The following is a 19,582-nucleotide window of genomic DNA, read 5'->3' on the forward strand; positions in this document are numbered from 1 at the left end:
ACCGCTTAATGAATGCCATATACCAGAACCCAAAACCTAAGCGGTGGTACCCATAGCAACGGAGAGCGGCAGTGCCGCTGAAGCGGTACTACCCATCCCCCCCTCGAGAGTGGTACTTCCGCTTAAGTCTTTCTGAAAGTTTCTGAGCAGAAGATAGTAGCTCCAAAGTGTCGAGAAGGAATGAGGGTCAAAATGTGTATGTGTTGATTTCACCCGAACCTTTCCAAAACATGGACACCATATTGATAGTACGGATTTCCTATGACCTAAAACCACCAAAATCAAATCGTCAAAGAATAATTGTCTTCTCTTTAAACAACGAAGGAAAATGAGTCGTCTCATGCCATCTAATAATCTACGAAATCTAAATGCAAAAGGCTAGTCCGCAAAGCGCATTATCATCAATCACCAAAACTACTTAGGGAGAATTAGACTATAACACATGTTGTGATCTGACTCGCAAACTTTTATTGATAACAAGCAAATTTGGAAAATCATAATGATTTTAGAACGTATTATTTATCCAAACCATGGATAGGCATGGTTTTAATTATTCACAGTAACGCATAGCGTTTCTTCCTAAAATAGCAACGCCCGTTGTAGGTCTACATGTATATATAACCATCCAAATAAAAAAGAAATCATTCTATTAAAGTTGGCATTTCATTACCTTTCGTCTCCCTCGACTCAAAACAATTGATAGATCTGGAGAAGGCCATGGACAAAAATCCGGATGGTTCTACCTATGTTCCAAAGGAAGCAAAGGAACTAGGAAGCCAGATGAAGCCAAATCCACAAGATTCAAGTGATTTGCATGAAACAACCTTGAGTGATAGTGAGAGGACACTAATAGATAGTTTTGATAGTGAGAGGACACTAACAAATAGTTTTGGAGAGATCCAAGATATGGATCTTGGTGGTGAATCAGAAGTAGAATCTGTACTTATGCTTTCTCAAGAAAAAGAGGAGAGATTGGTTGGTACTTCTGCAACTACACATGCTAGCAGTATCAGAAGCATCCAAGAGAGAGGTCTTGGTGATGAGTCTGAAGTTTTTTCTAGAGAGGTTGTTTCTCTCGAAAAACAAGTACACTCCAACGACAAATACATTGGTGTTAGAGTGATAACTCCAGTGAAGTTCATACCTGAACATGAACAAAGTGCTACATTTTTTTTGAAGGAAAACTCTTCCAAAATCCAAAGTGGAAAGAAATTCAAGAAAAGATCTCGAGAAGATAATGGTGGGAACAAAACTCAGGTTAGTATATTTACATCCTTTAAATTACGTACCCCTTCTCGTGTCTTCCATCTAGATAAAATATAATAGTTTAGGTAATACTATATGAGTCCTCTCACAAATCTAGTCGCCAACAAAATAGAACAAATAATTTTACTGCTACTATGGTGATCACGTTTAGCTTTGGTCATGGTTGGTTAGTAGTCATGCTCTGTGACTACACAGCTTATAACTAGTTCCTTTTAGAAGAATAAACTAGTTCATTAGTGACGTTTGGCGGATGAATATTCTTTGATATGTGTGATTGTGTGAGATCATTCTTTTTTTTACTGTAACACAAATATATTATAGTGTGTTATGTGTTTCTATATTGCTTATGCCTTTCAATTCTGTTTTTTATACTAACATATTCTTTATTCCCTTGCAGAAATCAAGAAATCCTAATTTACAAGGGAATGGTATGTATGAATGTGATTGTGCAATGTTTGACACATTCTTGTATACACAAATCTTATCCATGGGTTAACTTTTTTATGTAGTACTCTCCTATTTAAATTTGAGAATCTATTTTTTGCTCCCAAGCTCCATGGAGTTGTGTTTTCGAAAAATTCAGTAATCATAATATTTTGATAAATACAATGAACATTGAGATGTATACTACATTTATGTCAATTTTCATCATCAAATGTGCTTTGGTGTGATCCATATGAAAAAACATAAACTTTATAGTGAATAGTACATGTGCTAGAAATACATGGTTTTTTGTGTGTAGCTTGCACGACAACGCATTTCATCATGCAAATTTACAGATATGAAATATACATCCCTAGATTCATGTGTAACTATTATTAAAAAATATTAAATGTGGTTTTTGTATATATATATATATATATATATATATATATATATATATATATATATATATATATTTGAATCCGGGGTCGATCTTGCGTGAGATCCAAAAGTAATTTTTGGAGGATTAAAGGGTAAGTGGGCAACATATTCACAATAAATATTTATGTGTTGATTTAGTTAACATCTATTACTTGTTTCAACCTTCAAGTTTATAGTTTTATACTCATGGCATTTAATAGTTCTCTTTAACATGTACAGGCACTGGTGAGTCCAAAAGAGGAAGAACAAATGGCCAAGGTTAGATACTTATCATCTAAGTCTCTCATATCAAATATGAATTATTATTATTAATATATCATTACACAGAAAATTATTATTCCTTTCGCATATTTGGTGTTGTAAATCAGTTTAACACTTCTTGTATTACATCTATTATTATCATACCACCCAACCCACGTGTGAGTGTGCTAAAATATTTGGGATGTGTGAAACTTGTCTAAGAATAATGTTTTACATTTGTCAAAAGTGCACCTCTCATTTTCCAAAGCTCTTGAAAATTCAAGAACCTTGAGTGATAGTGAGAGGACACTTACAGATAGTTTTGGAGACATCAAAGAGATATCTCATGGTGGTGAACCCGAAGTAGATTCTGCGGTGGTGCTTTCTCAAGTAGAAGGGGACAAATTGATTGGTACTTCTGTGAGAACACATGCTAGCCGTATAAGAAGCATCCAAAAGAGCGACCTTGGTGATGGATCTAAGGTTGTTTCTACAGAGATTTTTGCTATCAGGAAACAAGAAGTACACTCTAACGACAAGGACATTGATGTTAGAGTGATACTTCCAGCCAAGATCATACCTAAACATGAAGAAAGTGCCACTACAATTGTTTTGAAGGAAAACTCTTCCAACATCCGAACTGGAAAGAAAGTGAATAAAAGATCTCAAGAATATAATGATGGGCATAAAACTCAGGTTAGTATATTATTATCCTTTAAGTTTTGAATGATTATTTGTGAGGACATACGTACGCATTTTTCTTGTCTTCCATCTAGAGTAAATATAATGAGTAGTTAAGCTAATACTATATGTGTCCTCTCACAAATCAAGTCACTGAAAAAAAAGAAAAAAAGTTTTATTGCTAATATGGCGATCACGTTTAGTATTGGTCATGGAGGGTACGATATGTGGTTATATTTCTCATAACTAGTTTGTCTTCTAGAGGAACAAACTAGTAGTGATGTTTTACGGAAGAATATTCTCCATATATGTGCATGTGTGAGATCATTCCTTTTTTTACAATAACTCGAAAATAGTACAATGTGTAATTTGTATCTATATTTTTTATGCCATTCAATTTTTATTTTTATATTGACATGTTCTTATATTCCCTTGCAGAAATCAAGAAATCCTAATCTACAAGGAAATGGTATGCATGAATATGATTGTGTATTTTTATACATGCTTGTGTATACAAACCTTATCATGTCTAAAGTATTTTTATTTTGTACTGTGTTATTTTTATATGAGAGTGTATTTCTTGATCCCAGGATCCATGGAGCCATGCATTTGAAACATTCAATAATAAAAAAGTTTTGAAAAATATAAATTAACATTGTGATGTATACTTTGTGTAAAGTTTAATGATCAAAAGTGCTTTCGTTTGATCCGTAGAAAAATGAAATTATAAACTTTTATAGTGAATAGTAAATGTGCTAGAAAGACATGCTTTTTGTATATCTTGAACCACAACGGATTTCAATGTGGAAATTTATGAGATGTAATATGAATTCCTTGGTTCATGTGTTAGTTTTTCATAAAAAATGAACATTTAAATGTGGTTTTTGTATATTTTTTTCAAATTTCTAGCCTCTATGGATCCCAAGATCCAAAGGTTTTTTGGGGAAGATTAAAGGGTCAATTGATAACATATTAAAATCATTTTTTTTATGTTTTAATTTTGTTAACATTTCTAAATTATTTCAAAGTTGTTTATAGTTTGAGACCCATGTCATTTACTTGTTCTCGCTAACATATACAGGCACAAGTAAGCCCAAAAGAGGAAGGAAAAATGGACAAGGTTAGATACTTTTCCTTCTAAGTTTCTGATGTCAAATATGGATTATTATTAAGATATAATTACACACAAGATTATTATTCCTTTGAGATGTTTGGGGATGTAAAGTAATATAAAAACTCTCATCTTATGTCTATTATTATCATACTGTCCAACCCACATGTGAGTGTGCTAAATATTTGGGATATGTCAAAGTTATCTAAGAACAATATTACATTTGTCAAAACTGCACCTCTGATTTTTCCGAAGATCTTGAAAATTCAAACCTATGTTAAAAGCAATTTTCAACATGAACTTTTTATTATGTATGCAGATCAAAGTCAGTTCATCGGAGGAAGGAGGGTGCCAACTTCAAACAATCTTCCACATGGTTTTGTGTAATACATCTTGGAGGATTTCATTCCTAGGACACAACTCAAAATTTAAAATTCGAATATATGTCATGTTGGTGTACTAGATATTATTTATGTTAAAGTTATAACTTTGCATGGATGTCTGCAATTTTCCTACTCATGTTGGTTGTGTGAACAACTTCACCTTAATTATTCTACTGTTTTTTCTTAGACACTTATGTTATTCAGTTGGGGATTTTTGCCAATTATGTTGTTTACATTATGCGGTTTATTATATGTAGTTGTGCTCCTTTATAATGTACAATAGTTATAATTAAGATTTATGTCTCGTAAAATTATATGTCATGTAAATTCCATGGAATTCACGAAGTCTATCAAGAATGGTGTTGAGAAGACCTAGCCTAGTTTCTTAAAGGAGTAATCTTCCATATTATTGCAATTTCCTAGTACCCAAAAAAATATGGGTGTTTTGATCAAAATATTAGAAAATTTCACCTAAGGGGGGATGCTTTTGTGTTACCCTTACATCTATATCATGTTGTCACATTTGGAGTTTCACATATATCTTAGAAACATATATGAGTGGAAACTTAGGAGGACGTTCCAGGTTTTAGAGTATCCTCGATGTAATCCTGACAATACTATGGGGTTTTGTATGTAGAGGCGATCATATTTGTCAAGTGGTGTAGATGGAAGTACGCGCAAGGGTTTATACAGGTTCGAGCCCTCTTTGGTGGAGGCAATACCCTACTATTTTGCTGTTCGTAGCTCTTTGTGTAACGTACAAGGTGTAAATGCTCAACCTTTAGTCTGGTGCTTCCCTCCCGACTTATATAGGGTGTGCTAGGAGGGGGTACATTCTGGGATGGTATTAATGATATTCGTGGATTCATGTCTAGCTAATCATTTCCTCACCATTGTTGATACTGACTATAATATTAACTAGATTACTCCAGTGTTGGGAAACGACTATCATTAAGACATCATGCTTGAGGGGTATCCTATGAAGCAAACCACTATAGGTCTACACGACTGCTCCCATCATCATCATGATCGACTGTTGGGTCTCATCCGTGAGGCGGCTCAAGATTCGACCATAAGTACTTAGCCTAGTCCTGATCCGCCCTCCTATTCTTTGATGGGTTAGCGGTGATGCCCCTCGGCCTGCAATCTCCTAGGGCGTACCTTCGTTGGTCTATGACCTTCTCGTGGGCCAATCTTGTACTTGGGCCTACGCCATATTCGTATCCCCGATTGTGGACTTGAGTCAATAGAAGTCTCAGTAGAGAGAAATAATTGTGTGTTCTTTGTTAGCGAGGTTCTCGACAGATCAAAAAGCTTGAGGTTTGATTTACAAACCTCGGCGAACTCAATTATTCATGCATTCAGATGTCAAAAACGTGAGCAATTTGGTAGAAGACTTGGTGATACCCCTTTTCAATCTCTCCAGGAGTGGACGTCTCGTGGCCCTATGGGCCTATCATAAAATTATGAGTGGTGATCCATAGGGCCTGCACTTGAGAAGATCAAGTGTCTCTAGTGAATATCCTTTCTTCAAAACCATGTCTACATAGTTGGATATTCAATTATCTCTCAAAGAATTTGACTTGTGCCACCAGGGATATTGCGGGTGATCCTTGCTCTCGCACCGAGCAGGTCTGTGATGAGTGTCACTTCATTCAATTTCCATTGAGTGTTGAGCATGCACATTATAAATGTATAATGTGTGCACGGCTTCCTCAACTGGGGAATGACCTTGACAATCGGATGTGTGTTGGGTTTTGAATCGAATGAAGGTTCCCACCAAATGGAAGGTGAGATGTTATGTCAAGATCTTTTGTCTGTTAGTCAGACGTGTGCCAGGACCATGGATGAGAGTGGAACCCTCGAATCCCGTGAGCTGAATAATAGAGAATCTGATCGCAAGTTAGTGGGTTTTAAATGTTGACCGTCTTGATTCCTACAAACTTGAGTGGATTTTTGCTCCTTTTCTATGCGTGAATCGCATATTACTCGTGATGGCTCGTTGTCTCCTCCACTATAAATAGCCGACTACATGTGAGTAGGGTTTTTTCACGTCCTCACACTCCTTTTGCAACCTATAGCATAGTTTCTTCTTCCTTCCTCTTCTCGAGCATGTAGATCGGATTTCGTCATCCACTATGGAGATCAAGATGGCCAAATTAGCGAGCTTCCTCCATGGTGGGGAAGATCTCCATGGTTGTGGTCGTTGTCGTTGTCGCCAAGGGTTGGGAGTGCAGACACTGGCTTCCATCGATGGTAACAAAGGGAGGTCCTGCATACATGATGGTCGGCTCCCAAAGGCTGTTTGGTGGGTGCCGAATCCCGATGAGCAAGTTCATGCAACGTGGGAAGGCGATTGGGTGATCCTTGGTACTTCATAGTTGTGTTGGGTTTTTCACTAAGAGGAAGGGATTGATGTAATAGAGTTGCAACAAGTATTTCCCTAAGTGAGGACCAAGCTTTATTGAACCAATAGGAGAAGCACGCAATCAACCATCAACGGTTATTGCACAAACAAGAGCAAATACTTGCACCCAACACGGGCAAGAGGGTTATCAATCCCCTTGTACTCGCTAATTGCAAGGATCAAATCTAGTAGTGATAGATAAAATACAATCTAAATAAAAGGTAAATAAATTGCAGCAAGTAAATGGAGCTTAGGTAAATATGTGGAATAGACTAGGGGGCCATGGTTTTCACTAGAGGTATATGTCTCAAGAACATATCATACGGTGGTTAAACAAATAATTGTTGGGCAATTGATATAAAAGCGCATTGTTATGATGTTATTCATGGCAATGATCATGCATATAGGCATCACATCCGTTACAAGTAGACCAAAATGATTATGCATCAACTACTATTAAACAAAGTAATGCATTAAGTAAGATGGCATGATGTAGACACTATAACAAGCAATATGTTCAGACCCCATAGTTTTTCTCTTAGTAGAAACAATACAAATATGTGACTCGCTACCTCTTCTGAAATTGGGTGAGGACACCGTAAGATTGAACCCACTACTATGCACCACTTCCTTTGAAGATCTACTCATCCAATTGGCGGAATAAGACTCATAGACGAGAAAGCATACATAACTATAATTATCATGCATAATAAAGTTCAGATAATACCCAATTACTTTCAATGAATAAATTTATAATAAATCCACAATTCATAGGATCCCGACAAACACAAAGCAAAAGAAGATTACACTAGATAGATCTCCAAGAGGATCGAGGAGAACATGGTATTGAAGATCAAAGAGAAAGAGACACGGAGAGAAATAGCCATCTAGCTACCAACTATGGACCCATAGGTGTGTGCTGAACTACTCACACAACATCTTGAAGGCACCAAGGTCGATGTAGATGGCCTCCCTGATCAATTCCACCTTCAGTAGAGTATTGTAAAAGGCCTCCATATGGGAACATGGTGGAACAGTGACTTGCGACGGCAGCAAAAGTGTTTAGGGGCTTGTAGGATCGAAAGTATGTCTAGAGGGGGATTAGACTACTTGACAAGATAAAAAATTTGCCTTTTCCAAATTTTACTTGAGAGGCGGCTACGACAGTTATAACAGGTCAAGTACACCCTACACATGTCGTTCTAATACTATTGCAGCGAAAAGTAAAACATGCAAGTGTAACGTAGAGGAGTAAGGTAGGGAGATCAAACATATGAGGTTGACACAGCGACTTTTGGCATGGTTCCGATAGGTGGCACGGTAGATCTTCACGAAGTAGGCGATCTCCTTGCCCTTACAAACATCTTGGTTCAACTCCACAACATGAAGTAGGAGGCTCCCAAGCCATACCACACCAATCTAGGAGGCACCACCCTCCAAAAGGTAATAGATGGGGTAGATCAATGAACTCCTTGCTCTTGTGCTTCTAAAGATAGCCTCCTCAACACAAATCTCTCTCTCACAGAATATGCATGGGTAGGAGAGGTTGATTTTGTGGAAAGAAGTTTGGAGAGGCTAGAGATCAAGATTTAAATGATAGGATTGGAATATCTTGGTCTTAACACAAGAGTAGGTGGTTCTCTATCAGAAAATGGATCTAGAAATGAAGTGTGTGTCCTGAGTGCTTGTCCCACGAATGAGAGGTTGTCGGCGTTTTGGGAACGGGGGTACCCAGACCTTCCTGCATGTGGCCCAGGGCGGGCCTACTTCGTCAACACAAGATCGGCCAGGAATAGCACCGCTTTGAACAAGGCCCTCGTGAGGGGCCAAGCCTCACGAGGAGGAGCAGCGTCAAGACCCGCACGGAGGTTTCCCCAGGACTCCTCCGGAGCGGCGGATATTCCAAGGTAAGGCTGGGCCTCAGGAGTCAAGGGTGATGCTAGGAAAGGGCAGGCGATCAGAAGGTGGCAGAGCAGGACAGTTTCCCCTTTCGGTGCAAAGGAGGCAAGAGCGAATCAGGACCCCAAAGGCATCTTCTAAAGGTTTCCCTTCCCGTGCAACAAGACCCCGATCGCCCGTCGGCAGGACGGATGTCACCCCTGCGCTCATCTCTACGGTGCTGGGAGCGGCTTTGCAGGCGAACACCACTTTGGGCAGGGGAGGCATGTTCCCCTGTCTCCCACCGAAACTGGACATTGTGGGATCCCTTCCCTCCGATGATAAGGGAAGAGGACCCTAGCCTCCACAATAAAGAGAGAGGGTAGGATACTTGGAAAAGCGGGCGGATGATCGAGGAGATCGGATCATGAAAACATCGGAACCCTAGAACAACACACTTAACCACTTGGCCTCCGGAGGCACGAAAGCACTATACTATCTCGCCATCAACCTCCGTGAGAGGCTATCCCCAAAAGCATGAGTAGGGTTTTACGCTTCGTAGCGGCCCGAACCTCGGTAAACTGTTGTGTTCTGTGTTCTCCTCACCTTCAAGTGAGTTCTTTAACATTACCATCGAGTTGCAGGCTACGCGGGGTGAACGAGGGAGGAACCTACGCACATGTCCCTGTGTTTGAAACCTTAGGTTTTTGCGGAGCCCAAAATCCGACATTTGGCGCGCGAGGTAGGGAGCGTGTGAAGGTTTTCTTCCAGCTTCCTCCATCCCAAACGGCTGCACCAATGTCCGGCGATCTACCGGCTCCTCCGAGCCTTGGCGAGATGAACTCCGACTACCACGTCACCGCAGCTGGAAGCCCGCATATCAGAGTTGTGGGATCAGGCGGCTCGTACCAGGCCATCAACATCGTCTCCGCCATGACAGCCGCCCACGCCACCCAGGCGCATGGGGGTTGGGCGGCGGCCCGGGCGCCCACGGTGCACCACATTGACTTGGGGGACCTCAGCGCACATGACGCGTTGCAGATGGCGAGAGAGATGCTCCGCCAACGACCGACTCCAGGGGGCTTTGACGCTTGTGCGAACCACATCATGGAGCTGATCGACATCACCCAGAAGACCATCCATCCTGGTGCAACTTCAAGGCCACAGGCGCCGGGCGCCGGGGGCTCGCATCGCGTGCCGGCCCCGAACCTGCAAGCTTCGGGGCCACGCCCGCTCTAGGCGGGCCCGAGAGAGACGCGCTCCGCGCTGCCCTCCGCATCCTTGAGGCCGGAGCGACCGGCCTTGAAGAGCACCACACCAACAACCACCAGGGACGAGAGGCCAACGGCGGGACGACCGACGTACATGCTGGCATGCATCACGAAGACCAGGTCGCCCCCCGACAGCCCGGGGCGGATAGACAGGAACGCTCCCTTCGACACAGCCAGCTGAAGGCGGAGGCGATGTCACATACGAATCGCGACAACAGGGACACGCCGGGACACCAAGGAGGGAATCAGCATCGGGCGGCGCCAGGACCATCCCACTGCGGCAACAGGAACAAGCGACTCCACGTAGAGGCCTATCGTAGGACGATCTCCAAGCAGCGCGGCAGGGGAGGTCCCCCTCCACAGCAAAGCAGGACCGCCACCGTCGCACCGATGGCCGGACGCATGGGACGGGGGAGCGCATATGAATAGCCGTACGTCCCATAGTACTTGGTCCTACCTGATCCTCCCGACGAGGAAGAGCTTCAGGCGTACCCTCGGGGCGCGTACCCACCTCAGGAGTGAAGGGCATAGGGGGCTCCACCCTGGATCGGGCCCAGAAGGGGCCCAGATAGGGGGGCGCCCTCAAGCCATGGGGCATGGCATCAACCATCTCCCCTGTGGGAGGACTACGTGAGGCCGAACTCATGGGCTTCGGGAGGACGAATCAAACACCCCCACGGGACGCTAGCCGCATGGATCATCCACGACGACCAAGATTCAGGCGCGGGCATTGAAGATCGGGCCCCGTGAGGTGTCCCTAAAGTGCAAGGGGGTTCAACTATTCGGCGAGGTAATCTTTTGGATTTACTACCCTAAGGAGTGTCTACTTACCGGAGGGACTCCAACTACCTAGGGCATACTCCTCCAAGTTTCTCCCTGCACAATTTCCGTACAACCACTTGGCAACCTAACCCACTGCTCTTCTGGCATCGTTGCAACCAGCCTACCGCACCGCACCGCCCCATCGCGGGAACTGGGGAGCCCTGAGGCTCCACCAGATTGCGGTCAACATGATAAACTCAGAGTCGCTTGAGCGTCCAAGGGGGCTCCGGAGCATGGTGCTCTTGGAGCCTTACCGGTCATAAGGCCACCTGCCACCCTGGATATTGTCCATGGACATTTGGTCATTATCAGGGGTGCCAGGGCTTGACCCCGTAGCTACGGCCGTTCAGTCGGTCGCACGCAATGGCGGTCGGGAAATGTGCGGAATCAGGCCCTGGTGACACAGAGGTGCTTGAGCGTCATAGAGGGGCTCCTCAGCATCGCCCCTCAGGGACCTTACCGGTCATAAGGCCACCTGCCACCATTGATATCGTCCACGGACATTTGATCGTTATCAGGGGTGGCAGGGCCTGACCCCGTAGCTACATCCGTTCAATCCGTCACACGCAACGGTGGTTGGGATATGTGCGGCACTGGGTCTCAATGACGTAGAGCCGCTTGAACGTCAAAGGGGGCTCCTGAGCATCGCACCTCAGGAGCCTTATCGGTCACAAAAGCCACTTGACCACCCTGGAGCCGCCCAGTCTCGGTCGGCATCACGGGGTGTCGGGGCCTTGCCTCGTGAGGCGCCTCACGATGGCAAGGATATGCGCAGGACTGGGACCTGTCAACATAGAGTCATAAAAGCCCTATAATAGGCCTCCTGGGAAGGAGCGCAAGCACGCAAGATCGGCATCGACCCGTCGCACCTCTGCATCGTCCTTCAATCCTTCTGGAACCTACTTCATCCCGTGACACTCTCACGTAATAACGTGCCAAGGTTGTATATGCCCAGGGCCCCCCGAGGACACGGAAGGGGTCCACCCTACGCCTAGTGGAAGACCTTAGCTCCGTGTTGGGTACAACAAAGTCCCCAATGACTCTACAAGCTTAGGCCCCAATGCCTCGGGGGTAGGGACACTCGCGAGGCCAAAGCTTCCTCGTGACCTCCCATATACACCCCCACCGTGACACTCTCACATAATAACGAGCCAAGGCTGTATACGCCCAGGCCCCCTCGAGGACGTGAAAGGGGTCCACCCCACGCCTAGTGGAAGACCTTAGCTCCACGCCGGGTACAGAGACAAACACAAACAACATGGCCTGCCAATGACCATGCTTGCAACTGGCAAGGACACCCATATAGTCCTCCACTGACTATGCCAACTTTAAATGACGGACGTGGCACTTGCTTTCTTTTGGTTTCGAACTGTTTTCACTAGGGTTGAACAGGCTGATTTCTTAAGTTGGTTTTCTCTGGTCTTACTGCCCGGTGTTTAAAAAATCAAAGGGGGAAAAAGGCTTTCTCTGGTGTTCCTCATTTAACTAGGCTTTCAAACCACCCGTCTGGAGGACATATTTGGGGACCACTACTACACGCCACCGTAAAGAGTCTCTGGAGGCCCCAGGGCCCCTCCTGGGGCAATGACAAGAGGGACGAAATGCGGAATCGCTCGAGTGCCAGAAAGGGGGTTCCTGGGGACGCCTCAGGAGCCTACCAGTCATCAAGACTGGGGCCTTATGAGGCAAAGCGACTTGAGTGTCAAAGGGGGCTCTTGAGTAGCGCGCCTCAACAGCCTTACTGGTTGCAAAGCCACTCGGCTCCCCCACGGTGCCGGGGCTTTGCCCCACGAGGGACAACCTTGGTAACGGGTTGGACCTCACAGGGCGAGGAGATGTGTGGGACCGGGACCTGCAGACATAGAGTGCTAAAAGGGTCTTCACCTCTTCCCGCTTAAGAAACAGGAGCCCCTCAGGAGGGACTACGCGGGGAACCGACACAAACCCACGAGCTAAGTGCCTCACAGGCCCTAACCGGGACCCTGTCGCCTTATGATAAACTAACAATGAATTATGCACGCTAACAAAGGATGTAGGGCCTAAGGATTTGGCGGCAGCAGGTAGCGAATCAAGCACTCAAGCACGCGGTGGCACGAGGGGTGCCTCAGGAAGGAGGAACCTCCGGAAGGTCACGCCACCCTCGTTATGGCAACTACGGTAACGACTCCTAAGCTTCGCAGCCCCGCTACCATGACCACCATCATGCAAGTCATCACTTCAAAAGGGAAAAATAAGAGGAGAGCAACAAAGGTAATAACAACAAAAGCTGAACGCCCAGCAAGGCAGAGTTCTTGGTTCACCATTATAGGAGAGCAGCAAAGGAGTTTGGGGCACTAAGGGGAGGGGCTACCGGTATCGCCCATGGCGTCGGCCGGCCCAGCGTCACAACCACCCTCCTCACTCGAAGCGGGCACCTGGACGTACCGCCCCACCAGGGCATCAACGTGCAGACGGACCTCATCCCGGAGAAGGCGGCGAGCCTCAGCGGGCGTCGGCTCGATGACACACCGGAGGTCGAGCTCTGGCGCAAGGCAACGCACGTTGGTGAAGACGAGCGTCAGGGCAAGGCCCAGAAGCTTGCGCACACTCGACGCGCTGTCCTCCTCCATGCGGAGGGCGCCGAACTCCAGTGCGTCCACGACCTCATGGAAGAAGACGAGGTAACCCCCATCGCTCCTCACGATGGGCAGTGCCGGGGCCCTCCGCACGAACCGACGCGCCGCGGCAACCGCTCGGTCGACAATGTCAGCGAACTACAGGGCACAGTGGGACGCCATTAGCCTGGCATATGATGCCTTGTCCTGGGCAACCTACACGTCGTCCGCCGCCTCCCGGACCTGCAGCTGCAGTGATGCTAGCTCCTCCTTGGCCTCTGCCTCGCCCCGGCGAGCGGCATCAAGGGCGGCCTGGACTCTCTCAAGCCGGGCCTAGAGTTTTACCACCTTCTCCTGGAGCCCATTGATTTTCGGCTTCTTGGAGGAGGGCATGTTGAAGAAGAAGTAAGATAAACCCAAGGACAACAGACAGAGTGACAAACAACGGAATCATAGCGGAGGACTTACTCATCAACCATTACCCAACGAGAGTGGAAACTCGAAGGTTCCGGAGGCCCTCCACCGCTACCTCCGGTGGAGGACGGAGTCATAGGAGGCGCCACACGCTTCCCCTAGCCAGAGCCATCTCCGGGGGATGCCATGAAGATGAAGAATGAAGAAGGGGAATAAGTCTCCTTGTGGCGGATGGGGGAAGCTGAGAAGGAGCCCAAGGTTGCGGTACCTTCCCGCACGGGAGGCAGGGCGTACTTATGGGAGAGCCCTATCCACCAACCGTCGCGGGGGCATGGGTGCCGCACGATTCGCGAAGTCCGCGAGGTGGGCCGACGGAAGCGCTGCCACTCACGTCGCCTCACGTGTCCGTCGATCGGTCACATCCGCTCGGCCGTTGGGTGCGATCGCATTCAATGGGCAAAATGATAGCATGCGAGACTCTTGGGAATCACACCGTCGTGGCCTTGCACCGTCGAGGCGCCTCGGGGAGCAAGGGCATCGCCGCGCGCCTTAGAGACACGTGGGTCATCAGAGCCGCAGGTAAATGGGGCCCGCGACATTTCGGGCCGTCTTCAATGCTTCGCCAGGAAGCCAACCCAAGCATGCCTTGGCACCGGGGGCTACTGTCGACGTTCTAGGAACGGGGATACCCAGACCTGCCTACCTGCGGCCCAGGGCGGGCCCACTTCGTAAACACAAGATCGGCCAGGAACAACACCGCTTTGACCAAGGCCCTCTTAAGGGGCCAAGCCTCAGGAGGAGGAGCAGTGTCAAGACCCGCACGGAGGTTTCCTCAGGACTCCTCTGGAGTGGCGGATGTTCCAAGGTAAGGCTGGGCCTCACGAGTCAAGGGTGACGCCAGGAAAGGGCAGGCGATCATAAGGTGGCAGAGCGGGACATTTTCCCCTTTCGGTGGAAAGAAGGCAAGAGTGAATCAGGACCCCAAAGGCATCTTCTAAAGGTTTCCCTTCCGGTGCAACAAGACCCTGGTCGCCCGCTGGCAGGACGGACGTCACCCCTACACTCATCTCTGTGGTGCTAGCAGCGGCTTTGCAGGCGAAGACCACTTTGGGCAGGGGAGGCATGTTCCCCTATCTCCCACCAAAAATGGTTGTTGTGGGATCCCTTCCCGCCGATGATAAGGGAAGAGGGCCCTGGTCTCCTCTATAGAGAGAGAGGACATGATACTTGGCAAAGGGGGCGGATGATCGAGGGGATCAGATCATCAGACCATCGGAACCATAGAACAACACACTTAGCCACTTGGCCTATGGAGGCACGAAAGGACTGTACTATCTCGCCATCAACCTCCGTGACAGGCTATCCACAAAAGCAGGAGTAGGGTTTTACGCTTCACAGTGGCCCGAAGCCGGGTAAACTGTGGTGTTCTCTGTTCTCCTCACCTTCGAGTGAGTTCTTTGCTGTTACCATCGAGTTGCAGGCTAGGCAGGGTGAAGCAGGGAGGAACCTATGCACATGCCCCTGTGTTCGAATCCTTAGGGTTTTGCGGAGCCCGAAATTCTACAGAGGTGGCTGAAGGGGTATATATAGACAGCATCCAAAATACAACTGTTACACACAAAAGAGCAAACTCGGTGACACCAAAGTCGACAACTCGGTGGTACCGATTAGCACTAAAGTGGTGAACTTTTGAATCTTGGTGAGACCGATATATAGAACTTGGTGGCACCGAAAAGGTGACTAATGGTGAGATGGCCAAACTCGATGGCACCGATACTCAAACTCGGAAATTCCGATATTGTGTATCTTGGCAACAAAATGTTGGTCACACTGAATTCGGTAGCATCGATGCAGTTTTGGTTGCACCGATTTGGTGGGAATTGCTAGGGTTTTGTCTTAGGTTCAGACTCGGTGGGTCTGATGTGGCAATGTTGGTTACACCAAATTTGTGTATGTGGAACTTGACAGAGTGGATATGTGGGAAAAAATGGACTCAAAAGCGAGTTCTCACAAATATAAAATGATAAGTCTTCTAGCTTGAAGCTTGATCCAATATTATTCCTTTCTTGCATCCAGGGCATCTCCACATAAACCTTAAGCCATAGCATCTTTTGAACTTTCCTGAAATATACTTGGAAAACACATTAGTCTAATGATGCATATGTTGTGATCAATTATCTAAACCATCCTAGGGAGCAATTGTGCTTTCAGGGCTCCCTCTCGTGTTTTGCGAATGGTTGATAATATAGAGAGATGGAATTAGGTCAAAACATGTTATGAGGAAGTCACGAGCTCAGGGGGCACAACTTGTGAGGCCGTAGCTCTCTCGTAAGTCCTCTGATCTCCTCTTCAACTTTCTAGGGTCACGTCTGGTCCAAAAAATCATAAAGTTTCATTATGTTTGGACTTTCTTTGGTATTTATTTTCTGGAAAATGGATAACAAGCAAAAACAAGAATTGACACTAGGTACTGGGTTAATACATTAGTTCCAAAACATGTTATAAAATGACCACTAAAGTATACAAGATTGATATAGAAGTAGCATGAAACAATAAAAAAATATAAATACATTGGAGACGTATCAATACTTACATCTTATATTGATCGGGCCTTGCCCTCCCGATACATCATTTTCTCTGGTGGGTGCTCGAGCACTTCAGGGTGCAGCTCCACGACCTCCCACCCAACGCGATCGCCCACCTCTCGGCTTCATGATGCTATGTGAGGCATTCCATGGCATCCCACCAGATTGGGCGCTCTTCAAACACTTCTTCTACACCAAGCCACAGACAACGAGGAAGGATGTCTAACAGATTGGCATCTAGATGAAGCACAACTCGAGCTACTTTGAGATGAAATGGCCTGACTCGTTGAACTGGTGGACCTCCACCTGGTTTTACTGTGTGGAGCTATTGACTCTAGTAAGCGATGATGTCCTACAACCATACTCTCCAGCGCCCGCCTCCTAGAACCAAGGATAGGCTCTAAATTCCACTCGAGTAGAGGCGGTGTAGGCGACATTCCAAGTGGCATGGGTAGTAGCACTCTCGGCGAATAGGCTCATCGGCAATGACATAGTTGATGAGTGCTATTTTTACACTCCTCTAACCTAAATTTAAACCGAAATATTGCATTAAAACCGAGATATTCACTCTAATATTTCCAGTAATGACTAATGAGTGCGATGATTCCAAATATCCGGTCTATATATTGTTTCCATAGAAAATGGCATATTTATGTACAAAATCAAGCCAATAAATGAAAAGGAGTAAACTCGAGAAAGAGGAGGTCAAGTGGCAGGCATAGATGATACGACCATATCTATCGCTATTTGTCGGGACCCCGATCCTAAGTCATAGGAATCCAGCCTCTAACACATTGCATCCCTTTGCAGTCTCACGCACGGTTATCCCCACGGCTGCCACCTTACCTTAGCCAGGATCTTTGCGCCTTTCGAATCACGTATGCATAAGTTTCGCTAGCATTCCAATGTCAAATAACCCGGGTCGACATATCTAGTCATAAACTCAAGTGGATCGATTGTACAGAGACAGGCATACATAACCCAGCAAAACAGGTGTCGGGCAACAACAAGTGTAGACGAGTCATAGAAAGCTACAAGGACTGCATTACACCGCGTGACATTTCCCCGTAGGGACAGACACATCAGCTAAGAAGGATACATGCCGGTCAACCAATGTGTCCGGAGCAGTAGCGAACTACCAAGGCTCGGTGGAATCACAAAGGGGCATTTCTCTGTATAGAGAGCTACTAATGCATACGACTAGGTGTGGAATCCCATACATATCACAGTGCATCACACGTACGCATGACATACTAGATATGCATAGATACAACAATGGCATCACAACATAACCATACAACATCACGACATTTATTTAGTAGACTCGGAAGAGTCTTGCATAATATGTTCATACAAACAGGAGTCACACGACCCGGCACTCAAAGTCATACAAACAAAGTCATACCAACCAACGGAAGCATAAAAGTTGTCTGAGTACAGACAGTTCAAAGGATAAGGCATAAAGCGTGACTATCTACAGATCCCTTCTGAAAGGGGTCAGGTCGTAGCTGGGACACCAGCTACTCGTCATCATCGATGTCTAGAAAGAACCCACCTCTTGGATCGTGGGTATCCTCTGCAACAATTATTAAGCAAACATGAGTACAAGAGTACTCAGCAAGACTTTTAGAACAGATCTATCTACTCATGCTCAGGTATCAATAAAGGGGGTTGTGGTGTTTCATGCAGCAAGCCAGCTTTGACTCTTGGTTAGACTAAACTACATTTTTCAATAGTTTTAACAACTTTGATTTCTCGCACACGAGTCCACTAACTCCACAACAATACACCATCATGGAATCATTCCCGTCTTCCTACGGAAATGTCATCCATGACACTCACACTTATCTTGATACTTTTATGAGTAGCCATTAAAGTTATCTATGGACAACATATGTCTCCAAGTAGTCCATATCCGCGGACGCGGCTATTCGAATAGATCATAACCCTGCAGGGGTGTACTTCTTCACACACGCTCTCGCCAGTTATCGCTATGTGCACGTCATGCACCTCGGCAACCTTCAAGCGGAGGCCCAGGAAGGGAGTCGGCCACGACCGTTAACCACATTAGTACCTAGTCCAGGTTTATCGCCTATTTGAGAGTAACCGCACGGAAGTTCGGCCGAGGTTTCCACCACGGCCCCAAACGATGTGCGCAGGGTTCCCAAGCCGACCATCGGGGTGCCACTTGGTACACCGTGCCACTGCCTACTGCATCATAGCCCACCTCTAAGGTCAGCACTATGCACGACCTCCAACATGACTATAAACACTAGGAACTTCTTGCGATTCCTGGATCGAGTACTAGGCGATTAAGAAGTCGAGCGGGGTCATATTTCAGGGCCCAACATGTGGTAGTATCTTGTCTTGGATTACATACACGGAACTTAGTTCCTAAGGACGGTTCCAATGAAACAACCCGCCATGTACTCCTACATAGCCTTTCATCGGTACCTTTACCAAATCAGGTTCCACACTTATTACTTGTCACTAGAACACAATCATCCATTCCTGTTCATCACCAAGATGAAACAAACTGGACACAACTCTAGGCATAGCAAGCATAGCAGGAATAAACACATCACCGCTCAAGCATCTACCAGGTATGCTAGGTTGCATGGTTTGGCTATTTACTGTGACAATGACAGTTCATGCAAAGGAATAGGTTCGGCTACTGAAGTAAAGCATTTAAAATATTTTGTCCTAATGAAATAAGTGGGAGCTGGAGCAAGAACATGGGATGATACCGGAATGATCAAAAGGGTGCTTGCCTTGTTGCTCACCAGAGGGATAATATCCGTCAGTCGGATATTCAGACGTATCCGGAGGGTCAGGGCCTACCGAAATAATAACATTCAATTAATAACAATCATGATGCATGATCATGGCATGAAATGAAATGTAGCATGGGTTAAAGTGGTTACCAAACTTATAGGATGATGTTGATATGAATTCAAATTCAAATATTAATTGAATTAACATATTTATCATAATCATTTAATTAATTTGACCTGATTCTGTTCTATAAATTTGTTTTTCATGCATGAAAGTAGCACCATTGTGTTC

At 45.8% G+C, this 19,582-nt stretch overlaps 1 protein-coding gene across 1 annotated transcript; it reads left to right on the plus strand.

Annotated features, from left to right (window-relative positions):
* The first annotated feature begins 666 nt into the window (after window positions 1–666).
* Window positions 667–2,393, plus strand: LOC123396735. Its single transcript, XM_045091586.1, has 3 exons — window positions 667–1,257; window positions 1,664–1,694; window positions 2,350–2,393. Exons 1-3 carry the CDS (start codon window positions 718–720, stop codon window positions 2,391–2,393), a joined length of 615 nt encoding a protein of 204 aa, XP_044947521.1. The 5' UTR covers window positions 667–717.
* Window positions 2,394–19,582: the final 17,189 nt, after the last annotated feature.

Source organism: Hordeum vulgare, chromosome 5H (assembly GCF_904849725.1).
Source record: "Hordeum vulgare subsp. vulgare chromosome 5H, MorexV3_pseudomolecules_assembly, whole genome shotgun sequence".
Classification (NCBI taxonomy): domain Eukaryota; kingdom Viridiplantae; phylum Streptophyta; class Magnoliopsida; order Poales; family Poaceae; genus Hordeum; species Hordeum vulgare.

Coding starts and splice junctions, on each gene's coding strand:
- LOC123396735 (XM_045091586.1), top strand. CDS start 718: ATGGACAAAAATCCGGATGGTTCTACCTATGTTCCAAAGGAAGCAAAG. Junction 1,258..1,663: donor ATGGTGGGAACAAAACTCAG/GTTAGTATATTT, acceptor ATTCCCTTGCAG/AAATCAAGAAATCCTAATTT. Junction 1,695..2,349: donor TCCTAATTTACAAGGGAATG/GTATGTATGAAT, acceptor TAACATGTACAG/GCACTGGTGAGTCCAAAAGA.